We start from the raw sequence: 21484 nt of genomic DNA, 5'->3' as shown, positions 1-21484 counted from the left end.
TCACTCACACATACTCATACTCATACATACTTACACTTACACACAAACACGCATACATACATACACATACACATAGAATGTGCGTGATAAGGAGGCTGAATGCGTCGGGGTCTCAGGGTTCCTGTCGGGGTACTGCATGCAGGTAGGGGCAGTACCGGTGGGGTGTCTTCTCGTCGGCCGGTACCCGGTAATGTCTACTTATGGTAGAAATAGGGGAAATGCCCTCGTTTTGGAAACATTTGCCAATTATGGGGAGAAAAAAAAGGGATATTTCTGTAAGAGTCGCCGGGAAGGCAGTCTGAAGGGGTTAATGATACCGTTTAGTGGACCCCTGTCCATGGAGTAACGGGCTTTTAGGACCCTTCGTAACATCTGAAGAGGGGGCTACTGAGGTCTCAGAAGATTCTTGGCCCCCAACGGAGGCTCAAAGACAAATATCTATCCTCTCAGTCTGGGACAGAGAACACGGGACTGCCCTCCATGAAACAGGCCAACTGGCCAGTCTGCATCAGAGGTAGCTCCGCTTCCCTAATCCGCCCCCCCCTGCGTCAGCCTCTCTGATGTCCGCGGCCCTGCGCTTTGTATAATGTAATAGGTCGGCACATATGTCAGCCCTGGTAACCTCCACGCGCGACCTGCTTTCCCCCCTCTCTATCCGTCCTGCCACTCTTACTTGGCAGTAATGTCCGTAGACGGGAGCGCCTCGGCGGGGAGACGGAGCCCTGTGATCAGGACCGACAGCTTAAAGAAGTCACCAAATTGCAGCCATTCATCAAACGGTGACAGGCCGCGGGTGCTAACAATCCAAGCGGCTGTCGCGTGGGGTTTCTCCCCCCTGTGCTGGGCGGCGGGTGACGGGGGGGGGTAATTGTCCAGGATGTCACCACGGCTCAGTGTGGATGCGGACAGGGAGGGGGGGGGCACCAGGGCCGCTCCTTAATGAAACCTCCTTTCCATCTCCGCTCGCGCATGTCACCGATTTATTGGCCGATCTGTCTGAAGAAAGAAAAACTGCAGGAGACGGCTGGTGGGTTTGGGAGGCAGCGAAGGGACGGGGGGGGCTGCGCATGTCCCGGAGAGCAGGACTCCTTGGCCATTGGAGGCCATCCTTTATATTTCTCCTGTAATCCAGATTGGCTCCTAAACCAGTTTGCTTGGCTCCAAATTCTGTGAGCAGCGAAACGCGCTGGCAGCAAAGTGAGCCCATAAGCCGTAGACGGAAAGGAGCTAGAACCTCGTTAACTTTTAACCCTACAGCCCCCCCCCCAACTCCTGGCCAATAAAAGCTCATGGGCCTGAGCCACGAGGCTAACGAGGAACCTGCACCTAAGATCTTACAGTCTAACGAGGAGCTCGGTAACCCGATCCTAGCAATGCTTTTACGGTGAAAGGGTTAAAGAGATGTGGGACTGACCGCACCAAGAAAGTGCTGGGGGGCAGTGGCCCCCGATGGCTGAACGGAGGACGGCAGCATTCAGGGAGCATGGACAGCTCTCCTAACGATGATAAATTGCCCTCGGACTGTGCGTGCGCGGCTGTTACCGTAACAACGCGTTCAACAATACATCCCATAAACACGCAATGAAAGCGGACGAAAATAGGAAGATTCGGTCCGAGGAGCGCGACGTAAACCCAGTTTATCCCAAACTGTAATATAATTCTGACGAGTTAAACCTGTAAAGACGGGGGCCGGGGTGGTTACCATGGCAATTGCACCAGTTTAAATTTTTTCGCTTATCCCGGGATTACCCCTCGTAATGGACTCTTAAATCAGACCAGGAGACAAGCGGAATTATTCCCCGGCCTGGAAAACGTAAATGAAGCCAGTGGGGCAGATATCATGGGGTCGGACATCTTAGAACCCTGTCCAATGTCAGGTCCACCTGGCTTTTCCAGTGCCCGGGGGCATATGTCGTGTGGCCCCGTATGTGACCTGTACAATTATTGTAGGGTCTGTATCCCTCAGGGACTCATATCCCCCCCTCCCCCGTAACTCTCCATGAACTCCCATTCATCACACCTGGTACCTGCCATCACACTTATACTTGCCTTCTAGTCCTTATTCTCCCCCATCACTCAGCAGGAGTAACGGCCCGGCTTATTCCTTACAAAGGCCCGTCGGTACCCTTAGGTCATGATGGCGTCCAAGTATTTCATATAAAAGAGCACCTGGCCCTCAGTATCACACGGTGGCCGGCGGGGCTAGTAACTTAACCCTTGAAAACTTCCTTTAATTTCCTGATGGCCCGGTGGGTATCTGTGGCCCGATGGGTATCTGTGGCCCTCAGGTGTCCTGAAAACGTCCCCTCTCATTATACTTAATATTCCTGACCTAACTCCACGGCGGAACGGTTCTAGTTTTATCAATTTGGATTTAAAGATCAAGAGCAATTTGATCATCAATTAAGAGTACCTGAAGGGTAATTAGTCAAATTGAGAGGTCCTTCCCAAAAATGCTTCCTCCACGTGTATAATTCCCACGTCTGTCGGGTGTTAAACTGAAGAGCCGAGGGCAGGGATGGAATTAGGAGACTCCGTATGTGACGTTTCCTAGAACTCGTTCAATACTGGTGGGCTCTTTCTGCTCGTACTGGTCTCCAACTGGTTTGACAACGTTCCTGCGGCTTGCTGATGATGGGCTTGTCATTCCATAGAAATGGAGGCTATGATTCTCGGGCGTGGAACAGTCAGAAGGCCTCGTGTGGTCCTATAGAAGGAGTATCAGAAGAAAGTACCTACAACAAGGACCACGTGCTGTCCTACAGAAGGAGGTACCTACAAGGACCATGTGCTGTCCTACAGAAGGAGGTACCTACAAGGACCACGTGCTGTCCTAAAGAAGGAGGTACCTACAAGGACCACGTGCTGTCTTAAAGAAGGAGGTACCTACAAGAACCACATGCCGTCCTATAGAAGGAGGTACCTACAAGGACCACGTGCCGTCCTATAGAAGGAGGCACCTACAAGGACCACATGCCGTCCTATAGAAGGAGGTACCTACAAGGACCACATGCCGTCCTATAGAAGGAGGTACCTACAAGGACCACATGCCGTCCTATAGAAGGAGGTACCTACAAGGACCACGTGCCGTCCTAAAGAAGGAGGTACCTACAAGGACCACATGCTGTCCTAAAGAAGGAGGTACCAACAAGAACCACATGCCGTCCTATAGAAGGAGGTACCTACAAGGACCACTTCCCGTCCTATAGAAGGAGGTACCTACAAGGACCACATGCCGTCCTATAGAAGGAGGTACCTACAAGGACCACGTGCCGTCCTATAGAAGGAGGTACCTACAAGGACCACGTGCCGTCCTATAGAAGTCCATTTATACATAATGTATGCAGAACTTTTATACGCGTTCAGTCGTCGTACTTTGTTCTTCTTGGTAAAACTATTCACCTCCCACACACCCCTCTTCTCTATGCACCTACCACCTACACTGCAAGACGTTTCCACCGATCTACCACCTCTTTCAGTCGAATACTTTTAAGGTGTTCTCAGCGAGCGCCGCGAAGACGCCTTTGAAGAGAGGATTATGCATTAGCGACCTGCCTATTGCCGGATAATTCAGTTTATAGCCTTTGAGAGCTAAATAGATTGGGGGCTCTAAGTGGAGTGTCTGCATTTTAACCGTGTCTGTGCCAAGTTCATCAGCCTCATGGGGACGGGAAAAATACAATTAGCCTCACATCGGAGGCGCAGCTCAAAGCTCGGCTCCCGGGGTGACTCGAGTGAGACGGAGGAAATTGGAGCGTTAATGGGCTGTAAGTGGATCGGCGGGTAAACAAACGCGGAGAGCGCGATCGGCTCCGAGATACCAGAAAAAGGGGAAATGGAAGAAAAACCCTCAAGTGATTCAAACCGGATAATAAAATAAAGAAAGATAGCGGGAAGGAGCGGGGCTGCAGGTTCTGGAAGGACTTCTCCAGAGGGGTCCCGGGCAATGGGCTGCTCTACCAGAACTTGCACCGGCGAACAGGGTTCGGACCGGCACTCGTGCAGCAATATAAAGTCCTGCTACCAGTCCCAAAGCAAAAAGTATTAACCGTTCAGCTGCCACCAACCTTCCTATCTCACCCAATACCCTATCCATAACACAGGATTGCTACATACCCTAAACGGGGTGTCCAGACCCCATTCAGCCCCAATGACCAAACAGCACGCACAGGGGGGGTCATATATTATCATTATTGTTATTATTATTATTATTATATATTATCATTATTATTATTAAATATTATCATTATTGTTATTATTATTATTATATATTATCATTATTATTATTAAATATTATCATTATTGTTATTATTATTATTATATATTATCATTATTATTATTATATATCATTATTGTTATTATATTTTATTGTTTTTGTTATTGTTATATGTTGTTGTTTTTGCTATTATAAATTTTTATCTATTATTACTATTGTTGTTTTTTGTTGTTTGTGTTATAATTATTATTGTTATATGTTGTTGTTTTCGCTATAATATATTATTACTATTGTTTTTATTATTATTGTTATATATTATTATTATTTTTATTATTATTATCTATTATTACTGTTGTTGTTTTTGTTATTATATAGTAATATTGTTGTTGTTGTTATTATTATTATTATTATTATTATTATTAATAGTAGCTATATCGAGGCTCCTTGAGCACTGGGTAGCCATTCCTTTCTTTATGCCCCTAATGCCCCTAATGTCTTCTGATCCACGCAGGAGGTTTTGCTGAAGAGGGCCGCGGATCTCGTAGAGGCTCTGTACGGTTTGCCGCACAATAACCAGGTAACACCTGTGTTCAAGTATTTATTTAACCCTTCACTTGGCTCGCTTGTCCCCCCACTTGGTTTAATGCCACTGGTGGGACCTCATGTTCTTATCCGCTGAAAACATACATCTCGCTTTATAGAGGATATGGTATTTTTAGCAAGTTGTAGTAACAACACTTTTTATACAACCCCCCCATCATTTATCTGGGGGTAACGCGTCTGCTCAGATCTTGGGGCACTTGAGGCTTGTTGGGGGCCGACTCGTTTCACAGCGTTTCCCATTCCTGTAGGACATCATTTTGAAAAGAGCAGCAGATATTGCTGAAGCCCTGTACAGCGTCCCCCGCAACTCCAATCAACTCTCATCACTAACAGCCAATCACCCTCACTCAGGCATGATGGGCGTCAACTCATTTGGTAGCCAACTGGCCATCAACATTGCTGAGTCCTCCCAAGGGTCCGATCAAGGTAAGTCTAACACGTCTGATACAATACAATCCCGTCCTTATAACCCGTTATATCCTGTATATTCCTCATATTATACATTATATACTCTCCGGCCGTATAACTAATCCCGTCCTTATAACCCGTTATATCCCTGTATATATATCTCATATTATATATTATATACTCTCCGGCCGTATAACTAATCCCGTCCTTATAACCCGTTATATCCTGTATATTCCTCATATTATATATTATATACTCTCCGGCCGTATAACTAATCCTGTCCTTATAACCCGTTATATCCCTGTGTATTCCTCATATTATATATTATATACTCTCCCCGTATAACTAATCCCTTCCTTATAACCCGTTATATCCCTGTATATTCCTCATATTATATATTATATACTCTCCAGCCCGTATAACTAATCCCGTCCTTATAACCCGTTATATCCTGTATATTCCTCATATTATATATTATATACTCTCCGGCCGTATAACTAATCCCGTCCTTATAACCCGTTATATCCTGTATATTCCTCATATTATATATTATATACTCTCCGGCCGTATAACTAATCCCGTCCTTATAACCCGTTATATCCTGTATATTCCTCATATTATATATTATACACTCTCCCCCCGTATAACTAATCCCGCCCTTATAACCCGTTATATCCAGTATATTCCTCATATTATATATTATATACTCTTCGGCCTGTATAACTAATCCCGTCCTTATAACCCGTTATATCCGGTATATTCCTCATATTATATATTATATACTCTCCACCCGTATAACTAATCCCATCCTTATAACCCGTTATATCCGGTATATTCCTCATATTATATATTATATACTCTCCGGCCGTATAACTAATCCCGTCCTTATAACCCGTTATATCCTGTATATTCCTCATATTATATATTATATACTCTCCCCCGTATAACTAATCCCGTCCTTATAACCCGTTATATCCCTGTATATTCCTCATATTATATATTATATACTCTCCCCCGTATAACTAATCCCGTCCTTATAACCCGTTATATCCCTGTATATTCCTCATATTATATATTATATACTCTCCCTCCGTATAACTAATCCCGTCCTTATAACCCGTTATATCCTGTATATTCCTCATGTTATATATTATATACTCTCCCCCCGTATAACTAATCCCATCCTTATAACCCGTTATATCCCTGTATATTCCTCATATTATATATTATATACTCTCCGGCCGTATAACTAATCCCGTCCTTATAACCCGTTATATCCTGTATATTCCTCATATTATATATTATATACTCTCCGGCCGTATAACTAATCCCGTCCTTATAACCCGTTATATCCTGTATATTCTTCATATTATATATTATATACTCTCCCCCGTATAACCCATCCTTATAACCCGTTATATCCTGTATATTCCTCATATTATATATTATATACTCTCCGGCCGTATAACTAATCCCTTCCTTATAACCCGTTATATCCTGTATATTCCTCATATTATATATTATATACTCCCCGGCCGTATAACTAATCCCGTCCTTATAACCCGTTATATCCTGTATATTCCTCATATTATATATTATATACTCTCCGGCCGTATAACTAATCCCGTCCTTATAACCCGTTATATCCTGTATATTCCTCATATTATATATTATATACTCCCCCCCCCCGTATAACTAATCCCGTCCTTATAACCCGTTATATCCTGTATATTCCTCATATTATATATTATATACTCTTCCCCCGTATAACTAATCCCGTCCTTATAACCCGTTATATCCTGTATATTCCTCATATTATATATTATATACTCTCCCCCGTATAACTAATCCCGTCCTTATAACCCGTTATATCCCTGTATATTCCTCATATTATATATTATATACTCTCCCCCCGTATAACTAATCCCGTCCTTATAACCCGTTATATCCCTGTATATTCCTCATATTATATATTATATACTCTCCCCCGTATAACTAATCCCGTCCTTATAACCCGTTATATCCCTGTATATTCCTCATATTATATATTATATACTCTCCCTCCGTATAACTAATCCCGTCCTTATAACCCGTTATATCCTGTATATTCCTCATGTTATATATTATATACTCTCCAGCCGTATAACTAATCCCGTCCTTATAACCCGGTATATCCTGTATATTCCTCATGTTATATATTATATACTCTCCCCCCGTATAACTAATCCCATCCTTATAACCCGTTATATCCCTGTATATTCCTCATATTATATATTATATACTCTCCGGCCGTATAACTAATCCCGTCCTTATAACCCGTTATATCCTGTATATTCCTCATATTATATATTATATACTCTCCGGCCGTATAACTAATCCCGTCCTTATAACCCATTATATCCTGTATATTCTTCATATTATATATTATATACTCTCCCCGTATAACTAATCCCATCCTTATAACCCGTTATATCCCTGTATATTCCTCATATTATATATTATATACTCTCCGGCCGGATAACTAATCCCGTCCTTATAACCCGTTATATCCTGTATATTCCTCATATTATATATTATATACTCTCCGGCCGTATAACTAATCCCTTCCTTATAACCCGTTATATCCCTGTATATTCCTCATATTATATATTATATACTCTCCGGCCGTATAACTAATCCCGTTCTTATAACCCGTTATATCCTGTATATTCCTCATATTATATATTATATACTCTCCAGCCGTATAACTAATCCCGTCCTTATAACCCGTTATATCCCTGTATATTCCTCATATTATATATTATATACTCTCCCCCGTATAACTAATCCCGTCCTTATAACCCGTTATATCCTGTATATTCCTCATATTATATATTATATACTCTCCAGCCGTATAACTAATCCCGTCCTTATAACCCGTTATATCCCTGTATATTCCTCATATTATATATTATATACTCTCCCCCCGTATAACTAATCCCGTCCTTATAACCCGTTATATCCTGTATATTCCTCATATTATATATTATATACTCCCCGACCTGTATATAAAGGCATCCATTGGATGTGATAGCGCAGTCTCTGTAGGCACGTTGTATACACGATGATATATCACTAGGCATTTGGGCAGTTGACTGACACTGAGAGCTGACACCCTGACCATATCCCGCCCCGTGGCAGCACGGGGGTCCTCGGCTTGTGCTGGGTAATGGTTACAGTCCTGACTCCCACTGACTTCCAGACTGGGTTATGGTCCTTGGTCAGACTCTTTTAGGATAGTTGGATCTTTTTCTTTACGTGCTTTTTCTTCCCGGCGTTCAGAGCTTGGTGAGAACTGTTGTCATAGTGAAGTATTTGACGATTAAATTAACGTCGGGATGGGGAATTTGTAGGAAGTGATAGCAACTGTTAGGATCTGTGTTTAGAAATTGATTTGGCAGCGAGAGGTTTTCACTTAACGCTTCATAATATTTACGGGAAGAATTCCGATCCGCGCATCAAACGCAGGAAACACGGAACAAAGACGCGTCTTCAACGTACCATCCGAATTACGCAACACCCGCTACAAAGCTGTCCACAGAGACCACCTATACAATCCGCCAATAGCTGCGCCTATACAATCCACCAATAACTGCGCCTATACAATCCGCCAATAACTGCGCCTATACAATCTGCCAATAACTGCGCCTATACAATCCACCAATAACTGCGCCTATACAATCCACCAATAACTGCGCCTATACAATCCACCAATAACTGCGCCTATACAATCCGCCAATAACTGTACCTATACAACCCACGATACAATCCGCCAATAGCTGCACCTATACAATCCACCAATAACTGCACCTATACAATCCACCAATAACTGCGCCTATACAATCCGCCAATAGCTGCGCCTATACAATCCACCAATAACTGCACCTATACAACCCACGATACAATCCGCCAATAGCTGTACCTACACAACCCACGATACAATCCGCCAATAGCTGCGCCTATACAATCCACCAATAACTGCACCTATACAATCCACCAATAACTGCGCCTATACAATCCGCCAATAACTGTACCTATACAACCCACGATACAATCCGCCAATAGCTGCGCCTATACAATCCACCAATAACTGCACCTATACAATCCACCAATAACTGCGCCTATACAATCCGCCAATAGCTGCGCCTATACAATCCACCAATAACTGCACCTATACAATCCACCAATAACTGCGCCTATACAATCCGCCAATAGCTGCGCCTATACAATCCACCAATAACTGCGCCTATACAATCCACCAATAACTGCACCTATACAATCCACCTATATAATCCGCCAATAACTGCACCTATACAATCCACCAATAACTGCGCCTATACAATCCGCCAATAACTGCACCTATACAATCCACCAATAGCTGCGCCTATACAATCCACCAATAACTGCGCCTATACAATCCACCAATAACTGCACCAATACAATCCACCAATAGCTGCACCTATACAATCCACCAATAACTGCGCCTATACAATCCACCAATAACTGCGCCTATACGATCCACCAATAACTGCACCTATACAATCCACCAATAACTGCACCTATACAATCCACCAATAGCTGCGCCTATACAATCGGCCAATTACTGCGCCTATACAATCCGCCAATAACTGCGCCTATACAATCCACCAATAGCTGCGCCTATACAATCCACCAATAGCTGCGCCTATACAATCCGCCAATAACTGCGCCTATACAATCCGCCAATTACTGCTCCTATACAATCCACCAATAGCTGCTCCTATACAATCCACCAATAACTGCGCCTTTACAATCCACCAATAACTGCGCCTATACAATCCGCCAATAACTGCGCCTATACAATCCACCAATAGCTGTGCCTATACAATCCACCAATAACTGCACCTATACAATCCACCAATAACTGCACCTATACAATCCACCAATAACTGCACCTATACAATCCGCCAATAACTGCGCCTATACAATCCACCAATAGCTGCACCTATAGAATCCACCAATAACTGCGCCTATACAATCCACCAATAACTGCGCCTATACAATCCACCAATAACTGCACCTATACAATCCACCAATAACTGCGCCTATACAATCCGCCAATAACTGTACCTATACAACCCACGATACAATCCGCCAATAGCTGTGCCTATACAATCCACCAATAACTGCGCCTATACAATCCACCAATAACTGCGCCTATACAATCCACCAATAGCTGCGCCTATACAATCCACCAATAACTGCGCCTATACAATCCACCAATAACTGCGCCTATACAATCCGCCTATACAATCCACCAATAACTTCAACAATACAATCCACCAATAGCTGCGCCTATACAATCCACCAATAGCTGCACCTATACAATCCACCAATAACTGCACCTATACAATCCGCGTCCTCTGTGTATAGACCCCATCTCGATTCTCACTACAGCTGCCACGTTATTATCGCTACAATCACATCATCCTCATCCGGCAGCCGATTCATTCCGCACCTCCGTCTCCTGATGCGATTTATATGGCGCCAGCAGGCTCCGTAGCGCAGTTACAGCAGGGGAGAGAGAACATTATCAATAACATTAAAACTGTCAAAAAAGCAGTTTATAAATTCAATAAATATTAAGAAAAGAGAAGAGGACCCTGTTCCCAGGAGCTTACAATCTAACAGGGGGGGGGATGAGAGAAGGAGAGTGGCTGCCGGGTGAGGAGGGCTTTGGAGAAGTCAGCGGCCGGAGATCTCGAAGGTGGGGAGGAAGGATGGTTTCTTCAGGATGACAGCTGAGGGTATTAGCGGGATAGATTGTAAGCTCCTCTGAACAGGTGGCTTTTAGCGAGCGTTTAAAGTTATAATAAGCGGGGGAGAGAGTGACAGAGCGGGGGCCGGGGATCCCAGAGAATAGGAGCAGCGCGGGTGACATCATGGAGTGGTGAGAAATGAGCGTGGGAATGTTTAATGCCATCATATGGTGAGCAGATGCAGCGTGGCTCGGGAAGCATGATGGCGGGTGTGTGTGTGCGGGGGGTGGGAATTATTGCTCCTCCATCTGAAGCTCCTATCACTGGGGTGGAATAAATCCACACACCCCTCTAATGTGTATACAGAATCCATGCTTGGAGGGCCGCCGGCTGGATATGTCCGGCCTCTCATACCCAGCCGACGGCAGCACCTATACCGACGGCCTTAAAGAGCCAGAAGCCGTCATCATCATCATTATTATTACTTATTGTTTTATATCGCATATAACATTTGACTTACAGCGACAACCGGTCATCTTACCCTATTCTCCCCACTTACTTATCTCTGCCCTGTTGAGTTGCTGATTGTTGTTGATTGGTTCAGACAGCCCCGGTAAAGATAAGGGGAGGGGTTAATACAATATTCTAGTAATGCTAAACGCGCCTCTGCAGCGTATTCAGTTCGTATATTTTTGGTACGTGTTTCATATCTTGTCTTCTTTCTTCGCTTTCCTTAATATATCCGCTTGCTGTGTACAGAGCCACTTGATACTTCGATATCCTGAAACTGAAATTTTGTGACATTTTTTTGATCTTTTCAGGTTACTCCAGGAACTCCAGCAGTGTCTCCCCGCGAGGTTACGTTCCCAGCTCAACCCCCCAACAGACTAATTATAACACCATCACCTCCAGCATGAATGGCTACGGAGGGGCAGCTATGACCAGCCTGGGGGTGCCGGGGTCTCCAAGCTTCCTGAATGGCTCGACCGCTAACTCCCCGTACGCCAGTGAGTGCCTCGCTTTTTAATGGCCGAACCCTGAGTGTCTGGAAGCTTTCCGGCTCTAACCGGCTTTAGAAATTTCCAAATATTTGCTTTTTTTTTGTTGTTGCCATTTTTGTGAAATGAAAAATAAATCTATAAACCCAGGGAAACCCGGCTCCTTGGAAACGCTGCAGATAAATAACGATAAGAGATAAATCCCATAAAAGTAAAACTCTGTGAAAAGGTTAAGAAAAAAAAAATAGTCCCAACGTTTTTTTTTTAAAAAAAATAGTAAAAATCACTTACATTTCTGGGAATTTAAACTTTCTTCTGGTTTAGGACAAAGGAGGTCAGAGCGGCATTAAAGGCTGTATAAATGAAAAAAAATACTAAAAAATGATAGATTGGAAGAAAAGGCAGACCTCATTTTTAGTAAATCCTCAATGCTTTTGAAATATTCTTCCGATTTCAGCCCCCAGATGTTTTTAACACCCCGTATTTTCCGCAGTTATGCCTTCTAGCCCCCCGCTCGGGGCATCGTCCATCAGCCTCTCCTCCAGCGCAAACCCAGCCACGTCCACCGGCATCTTCTCCTTTTCTCCTGTCAATATGATCTCAGCGGTGAAACAGAAGAGTGCGTTTGCACCGGTCGTCCGACCCCAGACTTCACCTCCGCCGACCTGCACCAGCTCAAGTGCGAACAGCCTCCAAGGTGAGTCCAGTCCCCTTTCTGGAGACGCCACTCAGTGGAGCCACAACACTTGGGATGTCATCGCGTTCTTTTCTTTTACAATGTAATTATATCACTTGATGGTCTGACGTTGCTCCAATATCCCGGTGGGGCCACGGACTTCTTGGTTTGGGCCGTGGGTGGACATGGTGGGTCACCCAACTGTATTCGAAACCTATAGTTCTAGAGATCTACTTCTCAAACATTCCTGATGAAGCGTGAGTGAGTGTCCCCTGAATCCTGCTTGTTGGGTTTTGGTCTTGTTTACGTTTCCAAAAAAGGGGCTTGTCGTACACAATGAATTCTTACTTATTTGTAAACTTCACTCTTTGTCTTCTTCTCAGCCATGTCCGGCCTCATCGTGCCACCCATGTAGAACAAGCGGCCCAGGATGACAAGGAAAACCCGAATCTATCCATCCTGGATTGTTTCCGGGCTGGTCTATGTAGACCTTTTGCCCAACGTCATGGGACCTCTGGATGGGACTGGCCTTCATAAACCCAGCAGGTGAGAAGAGAGAGGAATGGAGGAAGGCAGCCTGTTTTTCTGAGTGGACGTGTCTCTCTGAGATGGGGCATGACTCTCACTCATTACCCCCTCCTCCGGCACAGGGGTCTACATTGAAGAGGACACCATGTGCCTTTTAGTCTCTTCCTTTGATAAAGGACACTTCTACTTGTAGGACCAAACACCCGCCCTTTATTATATCGGTTAAAGACGATTTTTCCTATACGTTGAGCTAACTGGAATATTTCTCTGGCTTATGGATCATTTATAACCTGAAGACCAGCTTGCACTGAGACTCTGCCCCATCATCCTTCATCCAAACCGCGTCTGTAGCCTCGTAAGGTTGTAGCAGAAGAGGGTCTGGAGACCTCGCTTTGTCCGTGGTGTCGTACGACGGGGATTCATGGGGAGAACCTCTGTCTGGATAAAACCTTAAAAAAAAACTGGAGCGAATGTTCCAGAATAGATCTTTCTGCGACGCATAGAAGGAGACTATTTAACGCCGGTAGAGGTGGAAGACCACGCTGATCATGGCCGAGCCTATCCTCCAACACAGATTCTAACAAATCTCAAAGGCGATTATAAAATGTTAGGGTTTTTTTTTTTTTACTTTTCTGTGTTTTTACTGTTCTCTTCCATCTGTTTTACACGGAACACGGAAGGGAATTCGATAAACAGGTCGCCCACGGGAATATTGAGCCTGGATTCTGGTTACCGATTGAGACCACGGCACTTCCGGTGAAAGTAAAGCAGCCGCTGTAATGCGAGGTCCGGCTGCGCCTTAATTATAAGCCAGATGTCTTTTTAAGCGAATGGTTGTAGGATTGTATGACGGCGAGGTGCAGGCCGCGTGTTTACCTGCGTCAGTCTTCTATACATTGACTGTTAATTCATATATCCTGTATATGTCCCTCTCCTCCGCCCCGATATTCTCCCCCTCCGGGAAAGGGCTTGGTGGCGGGGTTTCTGATCCAGTGGCCTTAGACGTGAACATAAAAGTAGGCTAGAGACGCAGAGGCGTGCGATCGCGTAGTAGCACCCCTCCTCCATAATGCCCCGGACAATGATGTCATTATTTATGGATAATTGTATTTATTCACTCCTTCTCTGTCTCGATATCTCGTAGGTCTTCCCTTGGCGTGTCCGCGGGGGGGGTCACACGGACCCCGCGGCACTCGGGGCATTATAAAAACACTTTGTATGTTTGCGTGCAATAGATAAATGGTGGGACCACGGTGGGAACCTCACTCGGCCCTCGTGTGGCCCTCGACGGACTCTCTGCTTTGTGATTGTTTTTTTTTTTTTTTTACACAAAACCCTTTGATGAGATGAATTTTACAAATCCTGAAAGTAAAACAAAAATTAAATGTATCAGAAGATGAAGGTTTTGTTCCGCCATTTTATTTTTTATGGACTCGAGGGGTTAAGTCTCTGCTTAAAGAAATCCCAGAACCCCCGAGACGCTCATTACATCCAAAATTCTATTGTTTCATTTTATTCATCCAGAAAACTTTGAAATTTGTCATATTCATTTCATAATTGTTACTTTGCTTTTTGAGGGGGGGGTCTTTTCTTTCCAAGAGCGTGGCCTCCATCTTCTGGTGTTCTACGCCGTAGATATCGAACGTGGTCCTCAAGAGACTACGTAGATTCCGAGTCTCTCGTCCCATGGCGCGAGCTTCAAGCCATCTAAGTAGATCCCGAAGATCTGTTTTGTTTGAAGGATTCTAGATCCACTAATTAATTCCTTAAGGACGACGGCCACCAACCCAACAGAGGGTATCCATTGCCCAGACGTTCCCCCCCCGGCCATGAGGTCTCGATGAGGGGCCTCTTAAATATGTTCCACCATAGCTGATATCTTCAATGTCAATCTTCTCATTTCATCTTTAAAAAAACTATTAAATTGTTAAAAAATATATATGGCCATTTTCTAAAGTTAACGCTAAGAGCAAATCTCATCTCAAGGGGACGGTCGCTTTAAATTCTCTGCACCCATGCGCGATTCGCTCGTTATAGCTCGGTCTGCTGAGTTTACTGAGCCATGAATTTAAGGGATCTCCGCCGCTGAGAAGGTTTTTCTGAGAAGGTTTAATTGTTTGGGTGTCTCGATGGACCAACGTCGAGAACCTCTAGGACCTGGGAAAGCAGCGTCTCCATCTCCAGATCTTTACAGCGCGAGGAGACTCCGATCCCTCAACGAACAAAAAGATTGTTTTCACTTTCAAATAAAAAATGCTGTCTGACTTTTACAATCAAAACCATCTCGTCTTTTATTTGTTTGTCTTCTTGCTCAAATAAACAAGTCCAAAAATAGAATGTACGCCTTTATGGGAGTCAAAAAATGGTTCTAGAACCATAGAACCTAACTTTAAACAAGGGCTGTTTATGATTAAATGTATGATCTTCAGAACTACTCTGATAATATTTGGGACCAAAACCTGTATTTTACTTTAATTTGTTGTGTTTTTGTCCGAGGGTCTCCTCCAGACATGGAAAATGCAGATTCACCTGAGCTAAACTCAGAGAGGTGTCTGGAACTCGGATGCTATCAGGTTGGAGAACCGACATAGAACGCGACAGCAGATAAAAATCGTTCCGCACATCAGTCCTGGTGTGAGATCTTTAGGTTTTTGAGGGCTCCAGGACCTGCTGATGTTCTATTCTAAAACTATCTTAGAACTTTCATGTTCTCCAGGACCTCCTTGGTCAGCGAGAACTTCAGACCTTTTCTGTGGACACCATAATCTAGAACTCCTTCTTAAAGCCAGCAGAAAGAATATCTGTTTCCATACCGTTTGTGGCCACGGAGCCCGGAAAACATCAGAATATGAGAAATTAGGCTAATTTAGGCTAAGTGCTCAGTTTGAGGGACCTCAGAAATGTCTCAAAACACTGAAAAAGAACCTTAGTAAATAGGAGATTTTTATCGCACTGAGAGATCCCCACAGAATCCTTGATTTGAATGAACTTTCAGAGTAGTTGATCTGTGCCTGGAATTACAGACCAGCAAGTCTGACTCGAACACTAGAATTGTATTTATCATTAAAATGAAGCCGCAGAGCCATTACAAAAATATATAACGCGCCCTTTTCACCTTAAATTAAATAGAACCAAGCAGCGGAATCCCGTTTAACCCCTTGGGTTTCAGACACATCTCCTCCATGTTTGCTACGTGTTTGTCCCCTCTTTATTATTTAATATCCCCATACAGTTATATATATACGTATGTTTAGGATTCGTAGTGTTGTCTTTACACACCATAGTTATATATTTAACCCTTTGCATGCAAAAGGGGGACCGCTCAACCCCCAAAAAGATCTTAAAAAGATCTTAAGCTGGACACCGAAAATATTATCTCCGGTTTGGAAGAAGATGTTGGAACCTGGCGGGCGGAAGGCGTCTTTGCCCCGTAGGGGTTGTTACGGACGTGGGTAACACTTATTATTACATGACCTAGGATTATAAGTGGGGCAGTTATAACTTAACACACCATATCATTTAGAAACGTGTTTTAGCGACATGCCTACAGAAGTCTCTCCACCATCCGGCGCCGGTCCTCTATAACTCCAAGAAGCTGCTGGTCAGCAGAGAGGAGGGAAAGCTTCTCGTCGATGCCCTTCCCTCACATTCATGTTATTTTCACACAAAACCGGAAAGACGTTACACGTAGAGAAAGGCCGAATGGCTTTAAGGTCACAGGTCACATGTCCAAAACATGGCGTAAAAGGTTCCAGGCTCCAGAAGGCGCGTGTCCGCCTCCTTCAAACTCTTTTAGTTTGGGAGACCAGACTTAAGGTTTCCTTCCGTAAACATTACACGCAATCCAGACTCTGCTTCCCGCGCTGACCTAGAACCGTTCTCAGCCGGGGCCAGCCCCGCTGCCTGCGCTTTTAGATGCGTCCGATAGACCAGAACGCTGCCTCGTTTCATCTCCTTTTCTCCTCGCCTGCCTCCTGCACTGACCTGGGGATTGTAGAGGCTGCCGGAAAAAAACTCTTCACCAAAAATTCTAAAAATAATGAAAAATGATGAAGGAAAACATTTTGCGGCCTGCTTTACCTTCATTATTCGCTCTGAGCTTCAATAAAGCCACGCATGTCCTTCCCGAACGAAGCGGCCGATCCAGGCTCGGAGGCTCTCAGCCCCCATTTACTTAGTAAATATACAGAATATATAGATAAATATATAAATATATAGATAACATTTGGATCTCATTCGTCGGCCTTAATCACACGTGAACCCGGCTGATGGGACATAAACCGGCCCCGATCATAGAGCAAATCCAAGCGAGACGACGCGGGCTGAATGGATCTTATCACAGTTCCTGCGTCTCCTAAACGCGCATGGATCTGTCTGCCCTCACTTCATTAGCTTATCAGCGATTAAGTCCGTCAAAGTCAAACTAAGCGGTGACATGAAACATGTCGCCGTCCTTCGGGGATCTCCGCTCTTCAAGCGGCCTCCGAAGCCGGGCGCGAGCGTTCGTTAAACCGCGTCGGGAGCGAGTACACCGCGGGTTTCTTAACGTCCCGGGTTCCGCTAACCGAAAACGCCGACTTTCCTCCGTTCCCATGAGACGCTCTTCGTGGGGCGACCGCTGCTTTGTACAATAACCATCGGAGGCTACAACGTCTCCCCATCTGCGGCTCGAATCAAGTAAATGAAATAATAAAACACGCCAATGAGTCACGGCTTGGACGAGAAACAACTCGTAAAAAGCCATTTATCCCGATGTGGGAGCGAAACGGAGAATGGTTTTAATTCAAAATCTGCATTCTTTCCCACAATTTGGCATTGAAAAAAAAAATGAAGAAAATGAGAGTTGGAGGCTGTAAAATGGGTGAGAAGCCCCCCGGCCCGTGGGAAGGACGGCCGCTCTCTAATTACCCGCTTTGTTTGTTATCTGCGTCGTGTCCGTCAAACCCTTTCCGGCTCATCGCGTGGGGATCGGCGGGAAGAAGCGACCACCATAGCGACAAAAAAAATCCGTTTTCCATTAAACCAAACAAAAAATGTACATTCTCACATTTTAACTGTTGGGGGGGGCTTGGGCCGCTTGAGAAAAGACAAAAGAAAAATTCCTATATACTTAAAAAGTAGAAAAATATATAATAATAATAATTTAAAAAAAATTGCCTGTTATTGGCAAATTTCTAGAACATGTTTCCCAAAAAGTTAAAGGCGCGCTCCGGTCCCTTAATAGGTTTAATTTCTAGTACAGTCTTTTACTGTATTACTCTCTACCACTTCTGCGGGGTGGCTGTGCTACTTATTGACCACCCTCTCACTGGTAAAATAATGCCTGGGAGCTGTCATATATCCAGCAATCTCTTTGGCTAAGGAGTTGGCCCTCAGTTCTAAGTGTACAGCGTTATTACAGAAGGGTTGCTGCGGAAGGTACTCCACGCTTTCTGGAGACTGAAGGGTTAATCGGCCCCTGGCCCCTCTTGCGATGCTGTAATGGCTTCGGTATCGATAGTAAAACACAGACAGGAAATTCACATCCTGACTGAACGCAGAGTCAAACGCGAGGGAGCAGAGCCGCTGCGTCCTTCGGGGCCGCCCGCGGACTGCTTCAGATCTCACAGAGCCGGCCCAGCAGATTACATTCTGTTTTCACTTGGCTCTGGAGACAGCGTGTGAATCGGACCCCCACTCCAGCTGGTGAAGGGACCCCCTTTACATAGAATACAGACACATGGCTGGCCACTAAGGTCTCGTCTGTGTGAAACGCGTAAGGGGCTTTATTTTTGTTGTCGCAGGGGGGCCTTCCCATTATATAGAGAGCCCCCCAGGATTGCATATCATATCACCAGCAAGTAACAGCAGACCCCAAACACAGCACAATATCCGGTCCCTTTGCTTGGATTTATGTGTAAATCACCTGATTAGGGGTACAGTAAGAGCACCAGAGCTCTCTGGATCCCACTTTTTCCTGATCTTCCTCCTGCGTGTCTGACCAATATTATTGGTTCTGATGGCAGCACGCGTGTACGTTGGTGTGGTTTTCTGTTATAACTAATGTGCATATGATCTGCATATTGTGTTTTACATATGGTGTGATGCATACTGGTCGTATCTCACCACCAGTCTGTTGAAAGGCTCTTGGAGGCTGGTGGTGATTGTGTCCTCAATAACACTACTTCTTCTTTTAATTTAAAGTGAATTGTGACTGGGTGCTGTCCACAGACTGTCTGTGTGGGGTTAAATATGCTTTTTGGTTTTATATACAGTAGCCCCAGCCTTTGGCCCAGGAGGGAATGAGGGCTGTGTATCCTCCAGGAGTGCTACCCCTGAAGAAAATGAAGAACGGGGCCCTGATATCCCCTGCGGCCTTACGGCACTTTTTTTATTTTTCTTCACAGCAAATCACTGACCTCGGGACTAAAAAAAAAAAAAAAATTGGTAAGCCTCCCTTCTCGGCCCTTTGGCTAAGATCAAGTGAGGATCTGTGAGAGAGGGAAAGCTTGGTCCTCGGGCCTTAGGGCTGGGGATGGCGTCCCTTAGCATGGATCCGCTGGGGCACTCGCACTGTGATGAGTGTGGGGGGCGCTTTTTTTATCACTTTGCACGGGTTGATAAGCACGTTGTATTCACCTTGGATCCCCCCCATGAGGCACCTTTTTTATACCCACTCTTAAATCGCCCCGGCCATCGGCTGGTGATGGAGGGTGAATGTTTTATCTTACCAGCCATTGGCGGGGGCCTGTGATAATTTCACTGGCGCTGTGTTTTGGCACCGACACTTTTCAGGTTTTTGGGATTCAGAGGACGATTGATTCAGGTTTCCGATGAGTTAAGCACCATTGGGTCGCCTGAAGCTCCAGTGATGCTGAGCCGCAGAAGACTCCATACAGTACTGGCGGGGGGGGGGAGCAGTGTGTACCTTCTGGCCCCCACTCCCCCTAAGAACGTTTCTCGTATGGGAGGATGATGACACGTTATGTCACCCAGTGATGTTACGTTGACCCAGAGGTAAAGGCGAGGCAGCCAGAAAGAAAGCTGCACGTGAGGTAAGGGGTGAGAGGATAAGGGAGGGAGTATGTATAAGTGTTAGTGTGTAAGCATGAATGTGTGTGTAATTGTGTGAGAGGGACTTTGTGTTAGTATGTGAGTGTGTGTTAATATGTGTATATGGGATCACTTGGCTTTACCTGCCCCCCCCAGCCCTCCACTGATTATATATATTTCGGATTCTTGTTTTCTGCTCCATTCAGCAGGTTGAGGCCGTTAAGTCTGGGAGTCGGGATAACGAGCTGAAAGGTGTCCCTGGAAGTTGTCAAAAGGACATAAGTTTTGTTTCTTGCAGTTAATTTGTAATACTAACCATCTCCGAACACATGGACGCTTATCCCCGGCGCATGCTTCCTGCTCGGCACCAACTGAAACCAGCTGCGTGAATGGAAACAGGTGTTTGGGAATGATTGTGATACGGCGATAAGGGCGACGGTGAGCTGAGGAACCGGACTCTCTATGGCATGACGCGATCCAGACCTCCTTCTCCGATGATGTCACGTCAGGCAGGGAGATCTGATGTTTTCTAATGAATCGGTGTAATGGATATGGAGACATTTGTGAGGAGTTGGTTCACTGAGAAGACCTGCAGCTGGTATTGCCCCCCTATGTATTTGTATAATGACATCATATCTAAGACGCCTTTTTTCTAATGTAAATAAATTCAACTTTTCCAATCTTTCTTTATAATTAAGATCCTCGCTGTCTTTTATTATGTTGTCCTTCTTTAGAACAGGTGCCCAGACCTGCCCTGCATATTCAGGGTGGGCTCTTACCATTGACTCCTGTAAGTTTTTTCCTCGCCTTTCATGACAATCAGTGGCGTCTCCAGGTTTCATATTTAGGGGGGGCACATGGGGGGCCAGGGACCAAAGTAGGGGGGCCAATTATAAAACGGTACATATACACTATATATATATATATATATATATATATACACACATACACACACACACGTTAGACGTGCATTTTTAACTACAAAATATGCACTTATCTCTTTGAAGTAAAGACTGTGATTAAAATATGATTTCAAAATAACAGCTAAACTGGCAGTTATTTTTCATTCTTTAATATTAGACCCTGCTGACAATATATATAAATATTACACCCTGCTTCCGATATATATTAATATTAGTCCCAGCTTCCGATATATATTAATATTAACCCCTGCTGCGGATATATACTTATATTATACCCTGCTGCCGATATACATAGAAATTATACCCTGCTGCCAACATATATT

General features: G+C 44.6%; 1 protein-coding gene across 1 annotated transcript in view; it reads left to right on the top strand.

Annotated features, from left to right (window-relative positions):
- LOC128477104 (transcription factor COE1-like) overlaps positions 1 to 13697 on the top strand; it is a 57777-nt gene extending 44080 nt beyond the window's left edge. Inside the window, exons 12-16 of the mRNA XM_053458050.1 lie at positions 4728 to 4793; positions 5068 to 5245; positions 11826 to 12011; positions 12496 to 12699; positions 13062 to 13697. Coding sequence (XP_053314025.1) covers positions 4728 to 4793; positions 5068 to 5245; positions 11826 to 12011; positions 12496 to 12699; positions 13062 to 13093 — 666 coding nt within the window. The 3' untranslated portion in view covers positions 13094 to 13697. The remainder of the gene's footprint in view (positions 1 to 4727; positions 4794 to 5067; positions 5246 to 11825; positions 12012 to 12495; positions 12700 to 13061) is intronic.
- Positions 13698 to 21484: the final 7787 nt, after the last annotated feature.

Source organism: Spea bombifrons, chromosome 1 (genome assembly GCF_027358695.1).
Source record: "Spea bombifrons isolate aSpeBom1 chromosome 1, aSpeBom1.2.pri, whole genome shotgun sequence".
Taxonomy (NCBI): Eukaryota; Metazoa; Chordata; class Amphibia; order Anura; family Pelobatidae; genus Spea; species Spea bombifrons.
Note: the sequence above shows the minus strand (reverse complement) of the source record. Positions and strands in the feature narration are given on the sequence as shown.